The sequence below is a fragment of the Bos mutus genome, chromosome 3 (genome assembly GCF_027580195.1).
Source record: "Bos mutus isolate GX-2022 chromosome 3, NWIPB_WYAK_1.1, whole genome shotgun sequence".
NCBI classification, from domain to species: Eukaryota; Metazoa; Chordata; class Mammalia; order Artiodactyla; family Bovidae; genus Bos; species Bos mutus.
The window spans coordinates 103,891,270-103,914,550 of NC_091619.1; the positions used below are offsets into that span (position 1 = coordinate 103,891,270).

Here is a 23,281-nt window from a genome sequence, read left to right on the forward strand (position 1 = left end):
TTTCAATATTGTGGGAAGATCTCAGGAAGCTTTTCTAGGGACCTGTAGTCTGGGAAACAGCAGTGGGATGCAGCGTCCAGAGGACTTTGCCAGTTGTTTTAAATGTGTGCAGCCAAGAGTTTGCAGTAGATGCTCCGTCCTCATTCAGGGTGGTCCAGGGTCATAGAAAAGATGTCTGTTTCCTGTGCATACATGCTGTCTCAGAGAGAGATGGGCAGAGGCCACTGAAAGATGCCAACCTCTGGGCACGCAGGAGCAGTGGACCATCAGGCTCTCCAGGAACATGCTGGGATGGTGAGAGCATCACAGCTTCCTGAGAACACACACCCTGTTGCAGGTTCACAGGCACACCCCATATAACTCAAATACACACCTGTGTGTAGGGGCATGTACTGTGCACACGTGCTGAAGCACTCCCATGCTTCCCTGTGTCAACAGCGCAGGACGCAGAAATCGGCACACCCACCACTTTGACTTGGATCACCCAGGCTTAGTGGAGCCCTGCTCTCCCCTATCTCAGGCTGTTTGCCTGCCCCACAGCCCTCTGCTGCTGGCAGTGAACAGAAAGGGAAGATACTGATTCTTCAACTTGCTGCCGTTGCATCCATATGGGAGCCCTAGAATGACTTTACCTCATGAGGAGAGCATCTCCATGCGTCAGGTCTTAATTTTTACTTGAAGATGGTGGTTCTTGTACCATGGGTGCTGCCTGTGAGTAACAGGGAGACTTTGCTGGCCTGTTAAAGGCAATTAACCCATTTTGCTGTGGTTGACTGCGATAGACTGATGCTTCACAATGCAGCCATGAGGTTCAGGCCACTGTAGCAATGTGGGCGAGGGGAAGGACGATCAGAGAATATAATCTCAGCTACCACTGTTTACTGAGGGCCTACTGTGCACCAGCACTAAAAACACCAAAGCCAAGTGCTTTTTCACACTTCTTGCAAGGTGTATAGTAAGTACATCTTTAATTATAGATAAAGAAACCTAATACTCAAGAGTCAAAGTACCCTGTCCAGGGCTACTCATATCTGTCTAACCCTAGAGCCTATACTCTCTGCCTTGCCATCTTGCTGTCTCATACCTTGATACTTGATACTCCACTGAAATGCTTTAAGACAGAATGGACAGATAGAAAGAGTTTTGAAATAGGCATAAAGTTGTGTCAGTTCACATAGGAAAACATGAATCAATTTTATTACATTTATTATAATTTATTACATTACAATTTTATTACAAAGTAAAACTTCTGTTAATCAAAAGATACCATTAAGAGAGTGAAAAGGCAGAGTGAAAAAAGATGTATAACATAAATAGCCAACAAAGGGCTTGTTTCCAGAATAAAGAGCTACAAAGATCAATGTGAATAAAGAAGCAACCCTGTGTAGAAACAAGCAAAAGACCCAAATAGGCCCTTCACAAAAGAGGAATCCAGATGGCCAATAACCCAATGAAAAGGTCTTCAATTGTATTAGTACCTAGGGAAATGCAAATTAGCATTTCAAGCACAAGCTGGAATCAAGATTGCCAGGAAAAATATCAGTAACCTCAGATATGCAGATGACACCACCCTTATGGCAGAAAGTGAAGAACTAAAGAGCCTCTTGATGAAAGTGAAAGAGGAGAGTGAAAAAGTTGGCTTAAAGCTCAACATTCAGAAAACTAAGATCATGGCATCCAGTCCCATCACTACATGGCAAATAGATGGGGAAACAGTGGAAACAGTGGCAGACTATATTTTTGGGGGCTCCTAAATCACTGCAGATGGTGACTGCAGCCATGAAATTAAAAGACGCTTACTCCTTGGAAGGAAAATTATGACCAACCTAGACAGCATATTCAAAAGCAGAGACATTACTTTGCCAACAAAGGTCCATCTAGTCAAGGCTATGGTTTTTCCAGTAGTCGTGTATGGATGTGAGAGTTGGACTATAAAGAAAGCCGAGCACTAAAGAATTGATGCTTTTGAACTGTGGTGTTGGAGAAGACTCTTGAGAGTCCCTTGGACTGCAAGGAGATCCAACCAGTCCATCCTAAAGGAAATCAGTCCTGAATATTCATTGGAAGGACTGATGTTGAAGCTGAAACTCTAATACTTTGGCCACCTGATATGAAGAACTGACTCATTTGAAAAGACCCTGATGCTGGGAAAGATTGAAGGCAGCAGGAGAAGGGGATGAAAGAGGATGAGATGGTTGGATGGCATCACCAACTCAATGGACATGAGTTTGAGTAAACTCTGGGAGTTGGTGTTGGACAGGGAGGCCTGGCGTGCTGCAGTCCAGAACACGACTGAGCGACTGAACTGAACTGAGATACCACTGCACATCTACCAAAATAGGGACACTTGAAAAGCCTGATAAAAGGTTGGTAAGGATTTGATGCAGTGGAAATTCTGCTGTCAGTGGGTAAGTTGATCACAACCACTTTGGAAAAAACTGTGGTAGTGTCTAGCTAAATCTGAATAGATACATACCCGTGACCAGGCCCTGGGAAGGCCCTAGGAAATATATTCCCTGCATAAATAGATAGTTACATATATATACCAGAATATATGTATAAGATACATGTGTAAGAATCTGTCTCTGTAACTGAAAGCAGCTAAAGGCCTGGACATTTAGCAGCTATTTGAAAGACTCTGGAATAGAAACAGCAGTAGACAGATTGGAGGAAAAAGCTAGAATTAGAAGTACTACCACACTGGCAATGGATTTCTCATTTTTCCTCTGGTATCCCATGTCATGGACTTGAGGCGTCCAAAAACCTGAGCACAGAGTAGACATCAGGGCACAACTGGAGAGAATTCCAGAAGACCTCTAGTTATGGCTCTGGTTGGGAAAGGGGCTCTAAGGCTCAGACAGAGGGGGATATCCCTAAGGTCGTTTTTTCTGTTTTCTCATGCCTTAATCCCCAGGCAGTCCCCTGAGTGGTGGGGATGGCAGTGCCCAGTAATAGCAGTGAGGCCTTCAAGCACCTAAAACCGAAGAAAGGAAATATTCTTCTTTGATCAAAACTTCCTTTTTGTAATCCCAAGAGGGTGGGAGAAAATCCAGTTGTCTTTTCTCTCCCCACCTTCTTGCTGCTTGGTTCCAGATTTGGGTACAGTTTAGGAAATGTGTGGCAGAAAGTGGTAAATAAAACCCCAGCTTTGGGGCCAGAGGACCAAGAAGGGGAGGCCCGATAAACTGGAAAGTACAAGGAGACAGCAGAGAGGAAGGAGTTCAGAAAAGCAACTCCGTAATGTTGTATGTGAACTTCTGGGCTCACCCTGAGCTGTGCATGTGCACGTCTGATTCCAACCAACACACCAAAGACTTAAGAACTGAACTAAGGGATGGACCAGACTGGACACTGGGTAGTGCACACAGAGGTCACACCTGAACAGGCTTTGGAAGCAGAACTGGCACTGAAACCACAGCTCACAGAGGGCTGGTCAGAACTTGTCACCTAAACCCAGCTTGGTTGATTGTCTGGTGAAACAAAAATATCAGCATTCTCCACTGGATTTAAATCAGACCTGGATTTAAAGAAGATTTAAACACGTTTCACAACATAATATTCAAAATATATAAGACACAATCTAAAATTAATTATCATATGAAGAACCAGGAAAATCTCAACTTGCCTGGGAGAGACAATCAATAGATGCTGATGCTAGGGTGACACAGATGTTGGGATAATCTGACAGACTTTAAAGTGGCATTTATACAAATGCTTCTGGACGCCTTTCTCCATCTCTTCCATCTGGCTGTTCCTGAGTTGAATCCTTTCATAATAAACTGGTAATCTTGTAAGTAAACTGTTAAAAAAAAATGCTCTCAAAAGTAAGGATAAACACTGTTGACATGAATTTAGATAGAAAGTGTTAGCACAAAAAGAAAAAAACTTGTATATATAATGAAATGGAGATAAGAGAAAAAAATACAATAATTGAAAATTTAAAAACTTTGCTAAATAGGCTCAACCACAAAATCGAGATGATGAGCAAAGAATCAGTAAACTTGAAAATAAACTCTCCAATCTGAACAATAGAAGAAAAAAATGTCAAAGAAGTTGAACGGTGTCTCAGTAACTTATGGGACAATGCTGGAAGGTTTACAGTCTGTGTCACTGGAGTCCCAGAAGGAGAGAAAGAGTGCAGTACAGAAGAAATGTTTGAAGAAGTAATGGCTTAAACTTCCCAAATTTGGTGCCCAAGTAGGGTTTATCCTGGGAATGGAAGGCTGACTCAACATTCAAAAGTCAATCAGTGTAATCTACCATATTAACTGTCTAAAGAAGAAAAACTACATGGTCATGTCAATTGATAAAGAAAAAGCATCTGATAAAATTCCACACCTACTCACGATAAAAATTCTCAGAAAACTTAGAAGGGAATTTTTTCAATCTGACATAGGGCATCTACAAAAAGCCTACAGCAAACATCATACTTTGTGGTAAAACTGCTGTCCCCCTAAGATCAAGAACCACTCCTGAAAGTCCTAGCCAGTACACTGAGAAGAAAAAGAATGAATAAGAATGCAGATGGGAAAAGAAGAAATAAAACCAACCCTCTTCATAGGTGACATGGTTTCCTACATAGAAAATCCCAAGGAATCTGTTTTTAAAAACTGCCAGAACTAACAACTAAGTTTAGCAAGATAACAGGATGCAAAATCAGAATGCAAAAAATTAATTATATTTCTGTATACTAGCAATGAATAATTGAAAGTCAAACATTTTTTAAAAACTGAAAACAAATCATGGTACCCCCCCCCAAAAAAAATAAAATGCTTATGTATACATATGGTGAAATGTGCAGGGTCTGTATGCCAAAACCTGTTTGTCCCCCATATTTTCTCCCTCACCTACCAAACTTCCAAGGCACAAACCTCGTGATCACCTTGATTGTTCCTCTTCCTCACCCTTTCCTACCTTTCTGTCTTCATGGTGTGTCCTTCTTTCAAGCATCACTGTCCAAGGTACCATCTTCTTCCCCCTTAGACAAGTAAACATCTCCTAACTGGTCTCTCTGTGCTCACTGGTTGCCTCCCAGTGGTCCATTCTCTATGTTGTAGTCAGAGTCATCTTTTATAAATGTGGGTCAGATCACATCTTGTTCCACCTGCAATCTCTCCAGGTCCAAACGCCATTAACTACAGTGTCCTATTCCAATTTCTAATTATCTCAACACTTTGATTTGTGTTCATTTGTCCCCTCGCTGTCCTCAAGCCACATTGGCATTCCTGCCATTCCATGAATATGCCAGGTTCCTTCCTGCCCCAGGGTCTTTGTACTCACTTTTCTTCTGCTTAAGTTAGTAAGTGTTAGTCGCTCAGTCGTGCCCGACTCTTTGCGACCCCATGGACTGTCCATGAGATTTTCCAGGTAAGGATACTGGAATGGATTGCCATTTCCTTCTCCCAGGGATCTTTCCAACCCAGGGATCGAACCTGGGTCTCCTGCACTACAGGCAGATTCTTTACCGACTGAGCTACAAGAGAAGCCCTTTCTTCTGCTTAGAATGCTTTTATCTTTTACTTTGCATAATTGTCTCAAATCTCTGTTCAAATATCACCTCTGCAAGAAGGCTATCCCAGAACACTTTATCTAGTCTACTCTCTTGATCTCCAACCTTTCTCTAAGCAGATATGCCTTTATTTCTTCTTAGCTGTCATCCTTCCTTCAAATTACCTGCTTATTTACCTTCCTTCAAATTATTTATTTATTTACCTTATTTAGTTATCCACCCCTCCCCCCACCCCAACTAACATGTAGGCTTCATGTGGCCAGGGACCTTGCCTTTCTTGTTCACGACTGTATCCCTGGAACTTGGAACAGTACCCACCACATAATAGGTGCTCAGGAAATATTTATTGAAGGAAGGAAGAGTAGAAACATAGAAACATTATTTAGGACATAATAGGACATTGTCCAATGTCCAATGGCGTGTCCGTACAGTGGAATACTGTGTAGCCATTAGAAATGATGGTGCAATTTTATTTTTATTGACGTAGAAGATGTTGAGGGTATTGTTGAGTAAACAAAATAGGAACAAACAGCATGTATATTGAAGGTACATGAAAGTAAAATTATATATGCATATTTACACATATATTTGTGAGAAGAGATTTCTGGGAAGATACCAAAATGTTTGCAACAAATAGCTTTAGATAATGAGAGTTTTGAGTGATTCTTACTTCATTCTTTTTAAGTTTTTTTTCATATGGATTTTTATAGTTAGCTTGTGTTATTCCTAAAACTGGGGAAAATAAAATTATTTTTGTTTGGAGAGAAGGACTGTATCTGTGCTTAGTGATTATTTGTATATATCCACCCAATGGGTGGGGCTTCCCTGGTGGCTCAGATGGTAAAGAATCTGCCTCCAATGAAGGAGGCCCCTGGTTTGATTCTTGGGTTGGGAAGATCCTTTGGACTAGGGAATGGCAACCCACTCCAGTATTCTTGCCTGGAGAATTCCATGGACAGAGGAGCCTGGAGGGCTACAGTCCATGGGGTGGTAAAGAGTTAGATATAACTGAGCAACTAACACATACACTAGCCAGTAAGCTCCATAGTTTGAGATACAAACCGCAGAGTGAGCCATTTTTTCTATTTCCTGTCCCAGCTGCCCTTTTGACATGCTGTCACTCATAATCTTGCCGCTTAGCACAACATGCCCTGGCATGGTCTGGGCATACTTGATATCATGAATAAAACTGAATTTACTGTCTGCTCAGCTCTGCTGCTAAGTCTCTTCAGTTGTGTCCGACTCTGCGATCCCATAGACGGCAGCCCACCAAGGCTCCCCCGTCCCTGGGATTCTCCAGGCAAGAACACTGGAGTGGGTTGCCATTTCCTTCTCCAATGCATGAAAGTGAAAAGTCAAAGTGAAGTCGCTCAGTCGTGTTCGACTCTTTGCGACCCCATGGACTGCAGCCTACCAGGCTCCTCAGCTCTAGACATCTGCTTTCCTTCCCAGGACAGAGGAGAGTTGGTGCATGGCCTCTCAGCCTGTGTTGGGATGGGGCTTCTACCTGCCAGTGGAGGCCCCAGGCTGCTTGGGTGGAGGGCGCACAGGCACTGAGGGCCTTGTCTTATCAGGACCTGCTCACTAGGCCTCTGCCCTCCCCCACACCAGTGTACACCCGTTTGAGATTGGGCTTCAGTTGGTGAACTCCTTACTTTACTGGGTCAGTTAATTTAGTCCAGGTCAGTGAATTCTTTCTGTGTTTATATTATATAACTGCTTTTCCTATTTTAGTTTGTCTTTGATTAATTGATCCTACATTATGATTTATTTTCCTGACTTGATGTGGGAGCTGTTTGCACTTTGGCCAGCCCCTCTTGGGCCTCTGTGGGACTCCCATGGTTCATGTGTGGGCGTGGCCAGGCCTTCTGACACCACCCTGGAGCCAGGAGTGGGAGGTAGGAGTAGATAATTGCTCTCATGGCAGCTCTCCTAATATGAGGGTCTGCTTTTCTTATCCTCAGAGAGTCAGTGTAGCATAATGTAAAGACAAGAAGCTGCAAAGTCAAACCTGGGTTGGTTCAACAATACCCCAGCTGGTCCATGTACTGGCTGGGGATCCTGAACATGTTAATTCTTATCTCCAAGACTCTGTTCCCTCCTCTGTAAAATGCAGGAAATACCCACCTCGTAGGAGTTGTAAGAGTTACACTGAGAGTGCAGGTGAAAGTTCTGAAAGCAGTGTGAATTCACAGTAGATGCTCAGTAAATACTCATTCCCTCACTTCTTCCCTCTGTCTGGCATGTCCCACAGGCCATTTGCAACTGTTGCCAACTTCCTCCTCCACCCAAGCCAGGACATACATTACTTATGTTTAATATAGCCTGTGACTTTTATTGGAGGCTGTACAGTGCCTTTTCTTTAGAAAAGAGGGATCTATTTTGGTTAGGATAGGTCCTCATTCCATTTACCCCTATGCCCTTTGCACTTAGCAATTCATCATAGCTCAGAGACTGGAGCCAAAGACCCCCTTGAAAAAAGATCTGGCAGCAGAGTTCTTCTCTTATGTACTTGGACTTTTCTTGCCCGATGGCCTATCCTGCTTTTCTGACTTTCGTGCATTCTAATATGAAGTGCTGTAGTTTTCTGATAGAATCAAGGCCATGGTTTTATCCCTTCACTAAACTTCATCTACTTCAGTAATATTCCTCAAGCTGGCCTTCCTGGGGAATATTCACTGTTGTCATCAGCCTAAGCATCTGCTTTGCTTTCTAAGCACAGTGACCACGCACGGGAATTTGTGGTGGCTCTTTACAATGATCAGAGGAGGTGGGTCACTGGGAACCGGAAGGGCCAGTCGCACAATCGGCTCACAGTGTGCAGCTGTGTTCCCTGAAAGTCCATTCTGGGGCTCAGTGGCTTGAGAGTGGGGCTGGAATGCGACGCTTTCTTTCAGGGAGCTCCCCCTTCATCCTAGAAGATGTTACTGTGTAGTCAGTACCCCAGCCACTTGCACATGAGAGCGTAAGTAGGAGGTGATAATATACGGACCCCCTGCTAAGATAAGCAGGAGGGACTCAGGGTTACTTAGGAAATTATGAAAACATTTTTAATTTCCTTTACATTATACAATTATGATAAAATAAAATACAAAGTGGTATGGAATGTATTAAAATTTCAAATTGCTGTAAAACAAAAATATTTTTAAGTTTTAAAGTTAAAAACTTGAGCTTGTTTTAACGTTTATTAATTTTTATCTTGGCATTTATGCCTCTCAGGTCGTCAGTTTTCATAGTTTCCAAATATACTGGAAGAGAATTGCGTTCTCCACTTGTCAGGTGTAAGGTGCTCTGTTTTTCAGCTAGTTCAAATTTATTTATTCATTGTTCTGTTCAGGTCATCTGCTTTCTCACTGACTGTGTGAGCCTGGTTTTTCAGTGGTCTGTGAGTTTCCCATTATGATGACAGGAGACCCATTGTGTCGTTCTCCTTGTAATTCTTTTAATTTTGCTGATAGAGACATTATTAGGTACATACACACTTTAGTGCATGGCCTCCTTTTGTCTATGTCCAATTTCTGAACCTTCTAGGAGTTTATATGAGTTCAGAACACCAACTTACTGCTTTGAAATGGCAATGGAAGGGTTAATGGTTAATTTCAAGACTTGAAGCATTTGAACAGGCACTTTATGCATTCACAAGTCTGACTTGGTACAGGGGCAGGAAGAGAAGAACAGAGACTTGCATGGTTCATGCCACTACACACCTGGAGCCAGGCAAGGGACACACGTGCACTCCTTGGTTAGGGGTTTTTATAATGCTGGGCTCTCCAGCCTGGCTGAGGCAGGCAGCCTAAACCACCAGACTAAACATCTCTCCTTCACTGTGCAGCTGTGGCATTGCTGCTCTGACACCTGCGAGAGAGGACCTTCAGCTGTGTATGTACATCAGCATGTGCTGTGTCTGGTGACTTGAGAGTCCCAGGATCTTCCATTCTTATTACAGATTTGGCATCAGTTGACTGCCAGTGAGAACTGGGCTTTTCTGCCAGCTTCCCCAGAGGCGAATTTTCCCTGAAGAGTTGGTGCACTCAAAATAGCATTTCTATTGTATAAGCTGAATTCACATGCTACTTCAGGAACACATTTGTATACAGTGAGATATTCTGGGTGAAAAGTGGTACCGCTTATTAAGGCAGGGATACAGGAGGAGGCTCAGAGAAGGCAATGGCACCCCACTCCAGTACTCTTGCCTGGAAAATCCCATGGATGGAGGAGCCTGGGAGGCTGCAGTCCATGGGGTCGCGAAGAGTCGAACATGACTAAGCGACTTCACTTTGACTTTTCACTTTCATGCATTGGAGAAGGAAATGGCAACCCACTCCAGTGTTCTTGCCGGAGAATCCCAGGGACCGGGGAGCCTGGTGGGCTGCCATCTATGGGGTCGCACAGAGTCGGACACGACTGGAGTGACTTAGTAGTAGTAGTAGTACAGGAAGAGGCTATGCATGTGTGCAGGTGGTAAAAATGAACTCTGTGAGGCAGCCTGAGTTTCAGGTTACTATAGGTATCAAAGTGGAGATGCCACCTGGATGCCCAAGTCTGGAGCTCAGGAGAAGGGTTGGGCAGAGAGATTTGGTATGGGTACAATGGGAAGATAATTGAGGCAGGCTAAACTGAACAGTTAAGCATGGTAAAGTCTAGACCAGATAAGGAAAAGTGAAAAAAGGAGGAGAAACAACTGAAAAATAGACAAACTATGTGGGAAAGAAGAGTTCTTTCAGACACTGAACTATAGATGACACAGGACCCTGGTCTTTGAAAGAAGGGCAATAAATGAGATAAACCCTATAACTGCCCGAGCTAATGGCCTAGACAGGATTTCCAGACCATAGCACAGGAAAGGAGAACCCAAACAGAACCCAAGAGTCTTCCTAAGAGGAAAGAGAGTTGAGAATTTGTATCCCGACTAAGCTAGCGGGGAGAGTGAAGCTGACTGAGGGAGGTATGCTGGCACTCCAGCCACTTTTGGTCATCTCTAAAACCCTGCACCCGGGCCCTTCCCACACTTTGGTTATGTGATCCTCCGAGTAGCTGTATTTACCTAAGTTAGTGCAACCAGTATGTTGAACATGCAGGAGACATCAGGGGTTAATCACAGCCACTTTCATTGGTCTCTCTGTGTCCCCTTAAGATGTTTTCAGCGTGGGCGGTCCAGAGAATTTTTCGGTACCTCTGAGGTAATAGAAATCCCATGGTCTTATTGAGTCACCAATTCCAAAATTAGTGTCCTGCCCTGTGTAATAGCATAGCTTTCAGCTCATTCAGAGCTGCAGTGACTCCCCTCGCAGCACAGGGTTTAGAAGCAGTGGTGCTGACCCAGGAAGGGTGTGCCCCCTGTTTGTCCTCCTCTTTCCACTTGTACGCCAGTTGCCAGTTGTGATTTTGAACCTCTGTGGAATTGGAAAGGAAGGGAGAGAGAGGATGAGCAGAGAAGACATAAGATAGTGTGGGCACTCCCTGGACTGGCCAGTGTGTAACGCTGACTCTCGTGGGGTCTCTTGTAGATGTTTTGCAGACCCCTCCAGCTGGGGACCTCTCCCTGAGGGTCCCCTGATGTGGGCAATGCATTCTCCAGAGCCTTGTCATTCACTCCTGGTGTAGCTCCTGGGACTCTTGGAATCTGCTCTTATTTCTGTCTGCCCAACAGCCTGCTGGGCAGATCTTTAGAAAAGGACCTAAAGCCACCCCACACCAGCATATTCATAGATCCTTTTCTGCAACAAATTCTGGGAATACAGGCCATGTCCTCTGTAGTCAACTTATCTGCCAGAGTAAGACAGAGTTCACACTGCTGCCTGCATCCAGGCCACGGACATACTTCAGTTGATCCTCATAATCTTTAATTTTTTTCTTGAATCTATTGCCAGTATTTACAAACTGAGGAATTTTACCATAAAAGATCCAAATTCTTGACTTAAAAAACCCCGGATGATGTGACAACACCAGGTCTGCCTTACTGCCTGACATAGATAGCTGGAGATGGGAGAGGCTGTCCCATTTGACAGGGCATGGAATCACCAGAGGGACTCCATTCCCTCTTGGCTCTGTGACCTGAACCCCAATGTCAGTTGCCATTTATCATCACTGGACTCATGCAGTTACATTTTCTTAAACTACAGACGAAATGTGAAATATTTCTAGTGCTTATGTTTCTTAACAAAGAGAGAAAACAACAGATAGTCCAAAAGAGCCATGGAAAGGAAGGGTATAATTTATTTAGAAGCACAGTGTCTTCTTACCTGTTTAATGTGCAATTAGTCTGTATGAGTGTATAAAACACAACTTAAGACGCCATTCGAAAATAACCCATAAATAGAATCATGGTTACTATACAAAAATATGTGGTGAAGAAGACATTTCAGCTTTCAACAAGGAGGTTATGTGACTTGCTGCAGAAGGGCATTACACTCATCCTCTTCCCTGGTTTATGTTTTGTTCCTACTTGGCCCTGACTTTTCAGTTTGCGACAAGGGGAAAACATCCTCTGGCCTCTCTGGAGGAAGAATCAGCCAAAACATGGATTCACTGTATGTCTGAAGGTGTCTTAGCGCATATCTGGTAAGGAGTAACAGGATAGTTCCCAAGGTTTTGGCCACATGGAGAAAAAGCAACAGGTGTTGGCAAATTAATGAGGTTTTCTTTTTGATGGCAGGGTAAAACCAGATTTTTGAAACAGTATTCAACTTTGAAACTAACTCTTTTGGGAAATTTTGTTTTCAGTTTATTTTTAAAATTGAAACCTTATTGATTTTTATAAGTACCTGATATATTAAGCAGAGTCTTTTTTCTATTTATCTGAATTAGAGCAAAACCAAAATTATCTTGAGGAGAGGCTGTCACTGGCCCAGGTGTCTTCTCTTGGGATCCCCTTCATGGATCATAGCCTTGTTGTGGTGAAGGGGCTTGCATAACTCAATGAAACCATGAGCTGTGCTGTGCAAGGCCACCCAAGATAGATGGGTCATAGTGAAAAGTTCTGACAAAACGTGGTCTACTGGAGGAGGGAATGGCAAACAACTCCTGTATTCTTGTGAGAACCCCATGAACAGTATGAAAAGGCAAAATATATGACACTGGAAGATGAGCCCCTCAGGTCGTAAGATGTCCAATGTTCTACTAGGGAAGAACGAAGGGCAATTACTAATAGATACAGAAAGAATGAAGCAGCTGGGTCAGAGCAGAAACGATGCTCAGTTGTGGATGTGTCTGGTGGTGAAAGTAAAGTCTGTTGCTGTAGAGAACAATATTGCATAGGAACCTGGAATGTTAGGGCCATGAATCAAGGTAAATTGGACATGATCAAGCAAGAGATGGCAAGAGTGAAGATAGACAACTTAGGAATCAGTGAACAAAAATGGACAGAAACGGATGAATTTAATTCAGGTGATCATTGTATCTACTACTGTAGGTAAGAATCCTTTAGATGAAATGGAGCAGCTCTCACAGTCAACCAGAGAGTTTAAAATGCAGTACTTGGGTGCAATCTCAAAAATGACAGAATGATCTCAGGTCATTTCCAAGGCAAACCATTCAACATCAACATCTAATGGCAGAAAGTGAAGAGTAGTCCAAGTTTTTGCCCCAAACACTGATGCTGAAGAAGCTGAAGTTGACCAGTTCTATGAAGACCTACAAGACCTTGTAGAATTAACACCAAAAAAACAGATGTCCTTTTCATCATAGGGGATTTGAATGCAAAAGAATGAAGTCAAGATATACCTGGAATAACAGGCAAATTTGGGCTTGGAGTACAGAATGAAGCTGGGCAAAGGCTAACAGAGTATTGTCAAGAGAACGCATTGGTCATAGCAAACACCCTCTTCCAACAACACAAGAGACGACTCTACACGTGGATATCACCAAATGGTGAATACTGAAATCAAATTGATTATATTCTTTGCAGCCAAAGATGGAGAAGCTCTATACAGTCAACAAGACAAGACCTCAGATCATCAACTCCTTATTGCAACATTCAGGCTTAAGTTGAAGAAATTAGAGAAAATGACCACTAGGCCATTCAGGTAGGACCTAAATCAAATCCCTATGATTATATAGCGGAGGTGATGAATAGATTCAAAGAATTAGATCTGGTAGACAGAGTGCCTGAAAAACTATGGACAAGGATTCATAACATTGTACAGGAGACAGTGACCAAAATCATCCCAAAGAAAAAGAAGTGTGAAAAAAGAAAAAGAAAACAGCAAGAAGGCAAAGTGATTGTTGGAGGAGGCCTTACAAATAGCTGAGGAAAAAAGAGAAGTGAAAAGCAAGGTAGAAGGGGAAAGATATACCCAACTGAATGCAGAGTTCCAGAGAATAGCAAGGAGAGATAAGAAGGCCTTCTTCAATGAACAATGCAAAGAAATAGAGGAAAACAATAGAATGGGAAAGACTAGAGATCTCTTCAAGAAAATTGGAGATACCAATGGAACAGTTCATGCAAGGATGGGCACGATGAAAAACAGAAACAGTAAGGACCTGACAAGAAGAGATTAAGAAGAAATGGTAAGAATACACAGAAGCCAGAAAGAAAAACACCAATACAGTATACTAATGCATATATATGGAATTTAGAAAGATGGTAACAATAACCCTGTATACGAGACAGCAAAAGAGATACTGATGTATAGAACAGTCTTATGGACTCTGTGGGAGAGGGAGAGGGTGGGAAGATTTGGGAGAATGGCATTGAAATATGTATAATATCATGTATGAAACGAGTCGCCAGTCCAGGTTCGATGCACAATACTGGATGCTTGGGGCTGGTGCACTGGGACGACCCAGAGGGATGGTATGGGGAGGGAGGAGGGAAGAGGGTTCAGGATGGGGAACACATGTATACCTGTGGCGGATTCATTTCGATATTTGGCAGAACTACTACAATATTGTAAAGTTTAAAAATAAAATAAAATTTTAAAAAAAAGATGAAAAAAAAAAAAAGAATATACAAAAGAACTATACAAAACGGTCTTAATGACCCAGATAACCATGATGGTGTGGTCACTCACCTAGAGCCAGACATCCTAGAATGTGAAGTCAAGTGGGCCTTAGGAAGCATTATGACAAACAAAAAAGAGAAGGTGATGGAATTCTAGCTGAGCTATTTACAAATCCTTTAAATGATGCTGTTAAAGTGCTGCACTCAATATGTCAGCAAATTTGGAAAACTCAGCAGTGGCCACAGGTGTAGAAAAGGTCTGTTTTCATTCCAATCCCAAAGAAAGGCAGTGACAAAGAATGTTCAAATTACCATACAATGCATTCATTTCACATGCTATTTAAAGTGAAAAAGTGAAAGTTGCTCAGTCGTGTCTGACTCTTCAACCTAGGAAAAAACCCAGGAATTCTCCAGGCCAGAATACTGGAGTGGGTAGCCTATCCTTTCTCCAGCAGTTCTTTCTGACCCAGGAATCAAACCCAGGTCTCCTGCATTGAAGGCAGATTCTTTACCAACTGAACCACCAGGGAAGCCCCCATGCTAGTTAAGGTTATGCTCAAACTCCTTCAAACTAGGCTTCTAACTTCTAACTTCAGACTCCTTCAAACTAGCAGTATGTGAACTAAGAACTTCAGATGTACAAGCTGAGTTTAGAAAAAGCAGAGGGATGGTGGGATGATTTGAGAGAATAGCATTGAAACGTATATTATCATATGTGACACAGATTGCCAGTCCAGGTTTGATGCATGAGACAGGGTGCTCAGGGCTGGTATACTGGGATGACCCTGAGGGATGGGATGGGGAGGGAGGTGGGAGAGGGGTTCAGGATGGGGAACACATGTATACCCGCGGCTGATTCATGTCAATGTATGTATAAAAACCACTACAATATTGTAAAGTAATTAGCCTCCAATTAAAATTAATTAATTAATTTAAAAAAAGAGAAAAGGCAGAGGAACTAGAGATCAAATTGCCAACATTCACTGGATCATAGAGAAAGCAAGGGGATTCCAGGGAAACATCTATTTCTGCTTCATTGACTACATGAAAGTCTTTGACTGTGTGGATCACAGCAAACTGGAAAATTCTTAAAGAGTAGGGATTACCAGACCACCTTACTTGTCTCTTGAGAGACCTGTATGCAGGTCAAGAAGCAACAGAACAGGAAATGGAATAACTGGTTCAAAATTGGGAAAGGAATACAACAAGAGTGTATATTGTCACCCTTATTTAACTTATATGCGAAATGCTAGGCTGGATGAATCACAAGCTAGAATCAAGATTGCAGGGAGGGACGGGACATATGTATACCTATGACTGATTCATGTTGATGTTTAACAGAAAACAACAAAATTCTGTAAAGCAATTATCCTTCAATTAAAAATAAATTAATTTTAAAAATTAAAAAAAAAAAAGACCAAGGTGTGAAAAGCCTTACCTGCCAAGGAATATAAGTTAAGGAATATGAACTTCAGCCTAAGCACAGTACAGAGTACCATGACCACACTGGGTGTTTTTAGAATTAAAAAAAGAAAAAGAAAGATTACAGGGAGAAATATCAGCAACCTCAGATATGCGGATGATACCACTCTAATGGCAGAAAGCAAAGAGGAACTAAAGAGCCTCTTGATGAAGGTGAAAGAGGAGAGTGAAAAGGCTGGCTTGAAACTTAACATTCAAAAAGCTAAGATCATGATATCTGGTCCCATCACTTCATGGCAAATAGGAGGGGAAAAAGTGGAAGCTGTGACAGATTTTATTTTCTTGAACTCCAAAATCACTGCAGATGATGACCAGCGTGAAATTAAACAATCTGCTTTCTCTTTGAAAGGATTTGGGAGAATGGCATTGAAACATGTGTAATATCATATAAGAAACTAATTGCCAGTCCAGGTTCAATGCAGGATACAGGATGCTTGGGGCTGGTGCACTGGGATGACTCAGAGGGATGGTACGGGGAGGGAGGTGGGAGGGGGGTTCAGGGTGGGGAACACAAGTACACCCGTGGCGGATTCATGTTGATGTATGGCAAAACTAATACAATATTGTAAAGTAATTAGCCTCCAATTAAAATAAATAAATTTAAATTTAAAATAAAATAAAATAACAGAGAGGACCATAAAAAAAAAAAAAAAGGAACGCTATGACAAACCTAGACAGCGTATTAAAAAGCAGAGACATTACTTTGCTGACAAAGGTCCATATAATCAATGCTGTGGTTTTTCCAGTAGTCGTGTACAAATGTGAGATTTGGACCATAAAGAAGGCTGAACACAGAAGAATTGATGCTTTCGAACTGTGGTACTGATGAAGACTCTTGAGAGTCCCTTGGACTGCAAGATCAAACCAGTCAATCCTAAAAAAAAATCAACCCTAAATATTCATTAGAAGGACTGTTGCTGAAGCTGAAGCTCCAGTACTTTGGCCACCTGATGCAAAGAGCTGACTCATTGGAAAAGACCCTAATGCTGGGAAAGACTGAAGGAAAAGCAGAAGGGGGCGACAGAGGATGAGATAGTTAGACAGCATCACCAATTCAATGGACACGAATTTGAGCAAACTCTGCAAGAGAACGAGGACAGGAAAGCCTAGCGTTTTGCATTCCATGGGATCAGAAAGAGTTGGACATGACTTAGCCACTGAACAAGAACAGCAAAATTCTCTTGGGAGGCAAGTCTCCTGTTGAGTCGTGTGTCCTATTTGGTACATCTTCAGTTTTAAGAAGACGAATGACTCTCCCTGGAGCTCAGCTGTTTATGAAAGTGTACAGTCTGGCCTTAATTGGCCTTGCAGGTTATCAGTGTGGGTAATTTTCCTCTCTTGGCCATTCCTTGCTCATGTATGGATGTGAGAGTTGGACCATAAAGAAAGCTGAGCACCGAAGAATTGATACTTTTGAACTGTGGTGTTAGAGAAGACTCTTGAGAGTCCCTTGGACTGCAAGGAGATCAATCAATCGTAAAGGAAATCAATCCTGAATATTCATTGGAAGGACTGATGCTGAAGCTGAAGCTCCAATACTTTGGCCACCTGATGCGAAGAACTAACTCATTGGAAAAGACCCTGATGCTGAGAAAGACTGAAGGCAGGAGGAGAAGGGGATGATAAAGGATGAGATGATTGGATGGCATCACCAACTTGATGGGCATGAATTTGAGCAAGCTCCAGGAGTTGGTGATGGACAGGGAAGCCTGGCATGCTGCAGTCCCTGGGGTCACAAAGAGTTGAACACGACTGAGCAACTGAACTGAACTGCTTATTAAAGATGAAGTTCTTTGGAAGCTGTGTGCTGCTTGGCCTCTTCCAGCTGTTTAGGCTTGGTATTCTGTTTTATCCTCAGATTGAACTAGGCCAACTGCGAGCTGTTGAGTTGGCCAAAAAGGTCATTTGGGTTTTCTGTAAGATGTTATGGGAATTCCCAAATGAACTTTTTGGTCAACCCAATACATTCCTAGACCACCTTATTTTAATTTAGCCACTCTACACAGACACACACACATACTTAGCACTCATTGACAAAGCTATATAAAATAAGCAATTATATGACACTCCTTATCATCATTTTATACAAATATCTTTGAGGACCCAGAGGAAACATCCCTAAAATCTTAGTATTAAGAAGATCTGGGATTCTCCTGGTTCATTTTATGGACACTATAAACCATTATAACAGTGCTTTGTGTTTAGTTTTATCTGTGAGAAATCTTAGGGATATGTCTGTAATCCTCTCCCAGCAAGCACATAAAACCTTAGGACATGCACTTTTTAGTATTTCTATCCTGGCTGCTTTTTATTGTTTTTTCCTTTGCTTATTTCTCCTTTGGCCTACAAGATTTTTAAAAAGATTTTTTCCTTTTTAAAATCTTGTACTTTGTAAAACTGCTTCAACTTTGTTTTAGAATGAGGCAAATGTAGAGAAATTAAGTACAATATTCATGATTTACCATTTGTTACAAACATATTGTCAATTTGCTTTTAGATTTCATTTTAAATTTCCTATCCTGTATGAAGTCAGATCTTTTACTGCTTTGTGATTGTCATGGAGTGAATCATTGCTGCGAATTTGAAGATCCCTTGGCTGCCATATTTTCACCCCAGAGTTAACATGACTGATTCAGTATAAATCTTTTTTTAAAAATTGGAGTATAGTTGCTTTAAAAATATGTCCGTTTTTGCTATACAGCAAAGTGAATTTCAGCCAGATGTATACATATATCCCCTCTTTTTTGGATTTCCTTCCCTAAGCACTGGGTAGAGTTCCCTGTGCTATACAGTAGGTTCTCATTAGTTATCTATTTATACACAGGAGTATATGTATGTGAATCCCAATCTCCCAGTCCATCCCACCACCCCACCACCTCCCACTTTGGTATCCATACTTTTGTTCTCTACGTCTGTGTCTCTATTTCTGCTTTGCAAAGAAGATCATCGGTACCATTTTTCTAGATTCTACATCTGTGTGTTAATATATGATATTTTTCTCTTTCTGACTTCCTTCACTCTGTATGACCGTCTCTAGGTCCATCCACCTCTCTGCATATGGCACTATTTTGTTCCTTTTTATGGCTGTTTAATATTCTATTGTATATGCAGCATAAATCTAAGAGCTTAGAGGAAGCAGAGGTTGCTTACTGACCCTCTTAATTCTTCAAGGGGCCCATTTTTTCGGCTTACTAAATTTAAATTTCAAGTACCACATTTAAACAGGTAGGCAGTTATATGTCAGCATAACAGTGGTTGGCCCATAAGGCCTGGGAAATGCCTAGCACTGAACCTGGTCCTTCACAAGACAGGCGTTCAACAAGAATTTGGTGACTTAAATTTACTTGCGGTTTTTGTGTTTGGATCTAGAAGCATTTGTCTGCCCCGGTGGTCTGGGACTCGGTTGGGGAATGCAATCTGCTACTGTCTGCAATGACTTGACATCAGTGACACTTTCTGCTTTACTTTTCTCTTTCAGAATATGATCGATTGGGCTTCCTCCTGAAGTTGGATTCTAAATTGTGAGTAGAATGACCCAGTTTCTTGACTTTGTGATAGAGATCTGTGAGAGCTGGAGGCCGGCCTCAAGGGGCCAGCTCTCATCACTCCTGGGGCGTCTGTCCTCCGTCTGTCCGCTGAAGCTTAGAGCATGTTACAGTCTGTGGGTGCAAATATAAGGCCTTAGATTTGGCTGGCACAGGGAGCTGATTACAGAAGGAGCGTGCACCTCCCCCCACCACACCCCACTGGAGTTTGAAGGACAAGGAGGAAAGGCTTCAGCTGCAGAGTGGAGGCTGACTAAACCACGGCAGGAGACAGTGCAAAGCTTTCAAGACGCTTCGCAGCCAGGCATGCAAAGCCTTCTGTGCTCAGGTTTCCTCCCGGCTTTAACTCCTGTCTCTCTCCAACAGGTAGATCCTGGCTTTCCCTCTATCCTTGTATATGTTTATTATCCATGTCTCAAATCCCCTTTCCTTGTTTGTCCACTAGGAAAACTTAAGAACCACCTCCTTCCTATACAGAATTAGTTATCTCTTCCTCCGCTTCCTGTGAATTTTCTACCTCTGACACCCATCATTTCATTATACTATAATTAAGTGTAATAGTTATTCATTTATCAAGAGTGCAGGCTCAGAGCCAGGCCGTGCTTGATTCAAATCCCAGACTGCCATTTACTTTCTTTGTGATTTAGGGCTGACCACTTAACCACTCCGAGCCTCAGTTTCACCTGTAACACAAGGACCTCACAGGGTTGTAAGAACTGTACAGAAATGGTGAATTTACAGGGATTTTCAAATAAGTATCTCATTCTTTCAGAATCCTTCCCTATTCTGGCCCTCTCGGCCTCCTGAGCACCAGGGCAGCGCCAGCATATGGTTGTTAGGTGCTAAGTCAACACTGAACACATGGCTGCATGGCTGCATGATGACAGGTGCCTGTGTGCCTCCCTCATTAGACTGGCTGCCTGGAGACTGGGCTGTACCCCTCTGTTCATGCCCTGTCCAGGACCCCCTCACATGGCCGGTGTGCAGTAAAGTGTTGCAGAACTGTCTGTGGCTCCTTGCTGTGGTTAGTCATCTTCATATACCCTTGCCCCTGTCCTGTACCAGACAGATGAGAAAGATCAGAATTGAGTCTCCTTTCTTTCCTCTCCTGCTTGAGGCCTTGACCACAGCTGCTTCTGATGGTGATGGCTGCACCCACATGCAAGACACCAGCCCAGAGTTATTTGGCTTTCCCACTGAATGGTCTGGCATGTAGCCCCTTTTCCTGGCATCTGGCCTCTTGGCTCTGGTGCCCCACACCATGAGCTCAGGTGCTGCAGTTCTGCCAGCTTTTATACATCATGGAGGCAGCCACAAGGGAAGAGTGGTCTGTTCTGTCTACCAAGCTAGTGTACAGTTGTCAGCCGCATGTTACCATCCAGGGAATGGGGCTTGATAATGCTAGGAATCTATAGGCTTCACCCTTAGAAAATCCTTAATTTAGTGCTCTGGGCAAAAAACAAATCAAGCATAAGCTATAAGCAAGTGAAATGCCCTCAGAACGGAAGAGATGTAGTAATTTACCAAGTCACATCACACTGATGAACAAAAGACGTGGTATCCAGGACATGTTAACTATAGTGTTTAAGCTGTCTTCAGCAGTGTGAGAAGGGGGAATCGGAGGACACTTGGCCTGCTGTTCTGACAGTTGGGTGGTACGTGGTAGGCTCTTGTACAGCTTCTTTTTGTGTACCAGGCCGGTTCTATAAACCATTTGAGTCAACTTGGTCTTTAGCCTGGGGAATTGGCTTGGCTTCATTAGATTTACCTCAGAGGTCAAGGTACAAGCTCCAGCTTTCCTGCCTCGTACTGAAAAGGCCTTTCTAATCCAAGGTTATCTTCAGAACAAAATACAGGCACATGGGAAAGGTTTTTATCTGTTCCAGGGAGAAGTTTCCAGGTTAAGGATTCTGGTTTTCAGAGGTAATTCCTTGGAAATATCCAGACCTCCCCTTACGAAGTCTTTCTCCGCTGTGTTGTGTTCTATTTCTGATGCGTAGGAAAGGACCTACGCTTGGATCAGAACTGGATTTGAATTCCACCCCTTCTGCTTAGGATTATATAACCTTAGATAATTCATTTTTGCACTATGAATCACAATTTTCCCTTATCAAAAACATGAATAATAATACCCATTTCCTCAGGTTTTTATGAAGAATAAAAAAGAGTTCTATGAGTAAATATGCAAATGTAGAAATTTCTTATTTATCTTGATTGGATTCATTTAGCTTCTATCCCATAAGAATTCATGTGTTCTGGAAATTTTTCAGCCATTATCTTCTTTAAATATTGCCTCTGCCCAATTGTCTCTCTCTCTACTCCTCTTCTTAAACTCTGATTAAGTGGTAGACTTTCTCATTCTCACCTCTAGGTCTACTAACTTTCCATCTTTTGATCCTTTCTGCATTGAACTGGAATGCCAAAGGATTCAACATAAGGATAAACTAGAACTAAAACTGTACCCCTAAGCCAGGACTGCAGGAGAGGCTTTCAAAGTAGTGAGACCAAGTTTTTACTTTATTTTCCAAAGTAGTTTTTATACCTTAAGTTATGCATAGAGGATAATGGGGAAGGGTAGAGTCTTGCAGCAAAGCCAGGCTTTCTTCCTGCAGACTTATCATATGCAAAAGCTTAGGTGATTTGCATCATCTTCTGGCCGGAGGCCTGTTAACATTTTAAGACCTTTTCTTCAGAAAACTTATTTTTCTCTAAAGGTGGTTGGTCAGGAGCCACCCTCCAAAAAAGCATTAGATAAAGTTGCATTCCTACAGAGCAAAGGTGTGGTGGGCTATAACAAGAAAAGAATTAACTCAAGGGTCCCAGGTTACAAACATTAAAGCTACTACTTATACCAATTATATTAATCAATACACTGCCAGGGACACAGCAGGTAAGGGATATGGAAACTTAGCAGCAAACATTGGCCCAACAAGTGAAAAACCCTTCACCAATACAATTTCTAATCAATCTTTTAACTACTCAAAAGAATCTGTGTTTAGACAGTTTAGAACATCTCCTGCCTCTCACAGTTGGGAGGCTCTGAACAATCACATGTGGCCGGAAAAACCTATTCAGGCAGGCTAGAGGATTTCCAAAGGAGTTTGTAGGTTAAACACTGTCACACCCAGGAATTATTAACTGGAACTGTAAGCTAACTCTTTTTTCAGAGAGAGGTAGTGGGGGACAGCCCCCCGTAAAGTCAGAGGTGTAGGTGAGAGCACAAAGCAGAAAGTAGGCAGACTCTGGTTTGGGGTGTAAATGCTCGAGAATTTCCAGGGGGACTCCTGAAGCTCGATCCCGCCTTTGCGTATGCCGAGCCTCCTTCCTCATGACCTTTGTCATGGGCGGGGTTCCTCACGCTGGCTCCCGGCAGTGATAGAATTCCAGTTGAGCTATTCCAGATCCTGAAAGATGATGCTGTGGAAAGTGCTGCACTCAATATGCAATATGCAATATGCACTCAATATGCAATATGCCGGCTCCCGGCAGCTGCCAGAGCTCTAAGTGGATTAGGGCAATAAGTCAATAAAGAGGAAACAGTTGATATTCACAGCCTGGGCTCTCATACTCAGTTGGTCCACAGAACCTCAAGCTGTGAACTCTGTGTAAGGTACTCCAAACTGGCCATGCCTCCAAGCATGATAAAAGCAAATGCAATTCCTCTCTGGAGGAAGACATGAATTTCTCATGAATAACTTTTCAAGGAAATGAACGGCTCACAGGAAAAAATAACTAAGCACACAAGGAAATAACACTTCTTTAGAGAGAACCATGAACAACAACAGATGACAGAGGGGGACCCAC

At 42.5% G+C, this 23,281-nt stretch overlaps 1 protein-coding gene across 4 annotated transcripts in view; it reads left to right on the forward strand.

Annotated features, from left to right (window-relative positions):
* Positions 1–23,281, forward strand: part of ST3GAL3 (ST3 beta-galactoside alpha-2,3-sialyltransferase 3) — a 215,260-nt gene that overhangs the window by 94,302 nt on the left and 97,677 nt on the right. For all 4 annotated transcript variants that reach the window (XM_070368330.1, XM_070368329.1, XM_070368333.1 and 1 more), the window contains one exon: positions 19,411–19,453. In XM_070368330.1, coding sequence (XP_070224431.1) covers positions 19,411–19,453 — 43 coding nt within the window. The remainder of the gene's footprint in view (positions 1–19,410; positions 19,454–23,281) is intronic.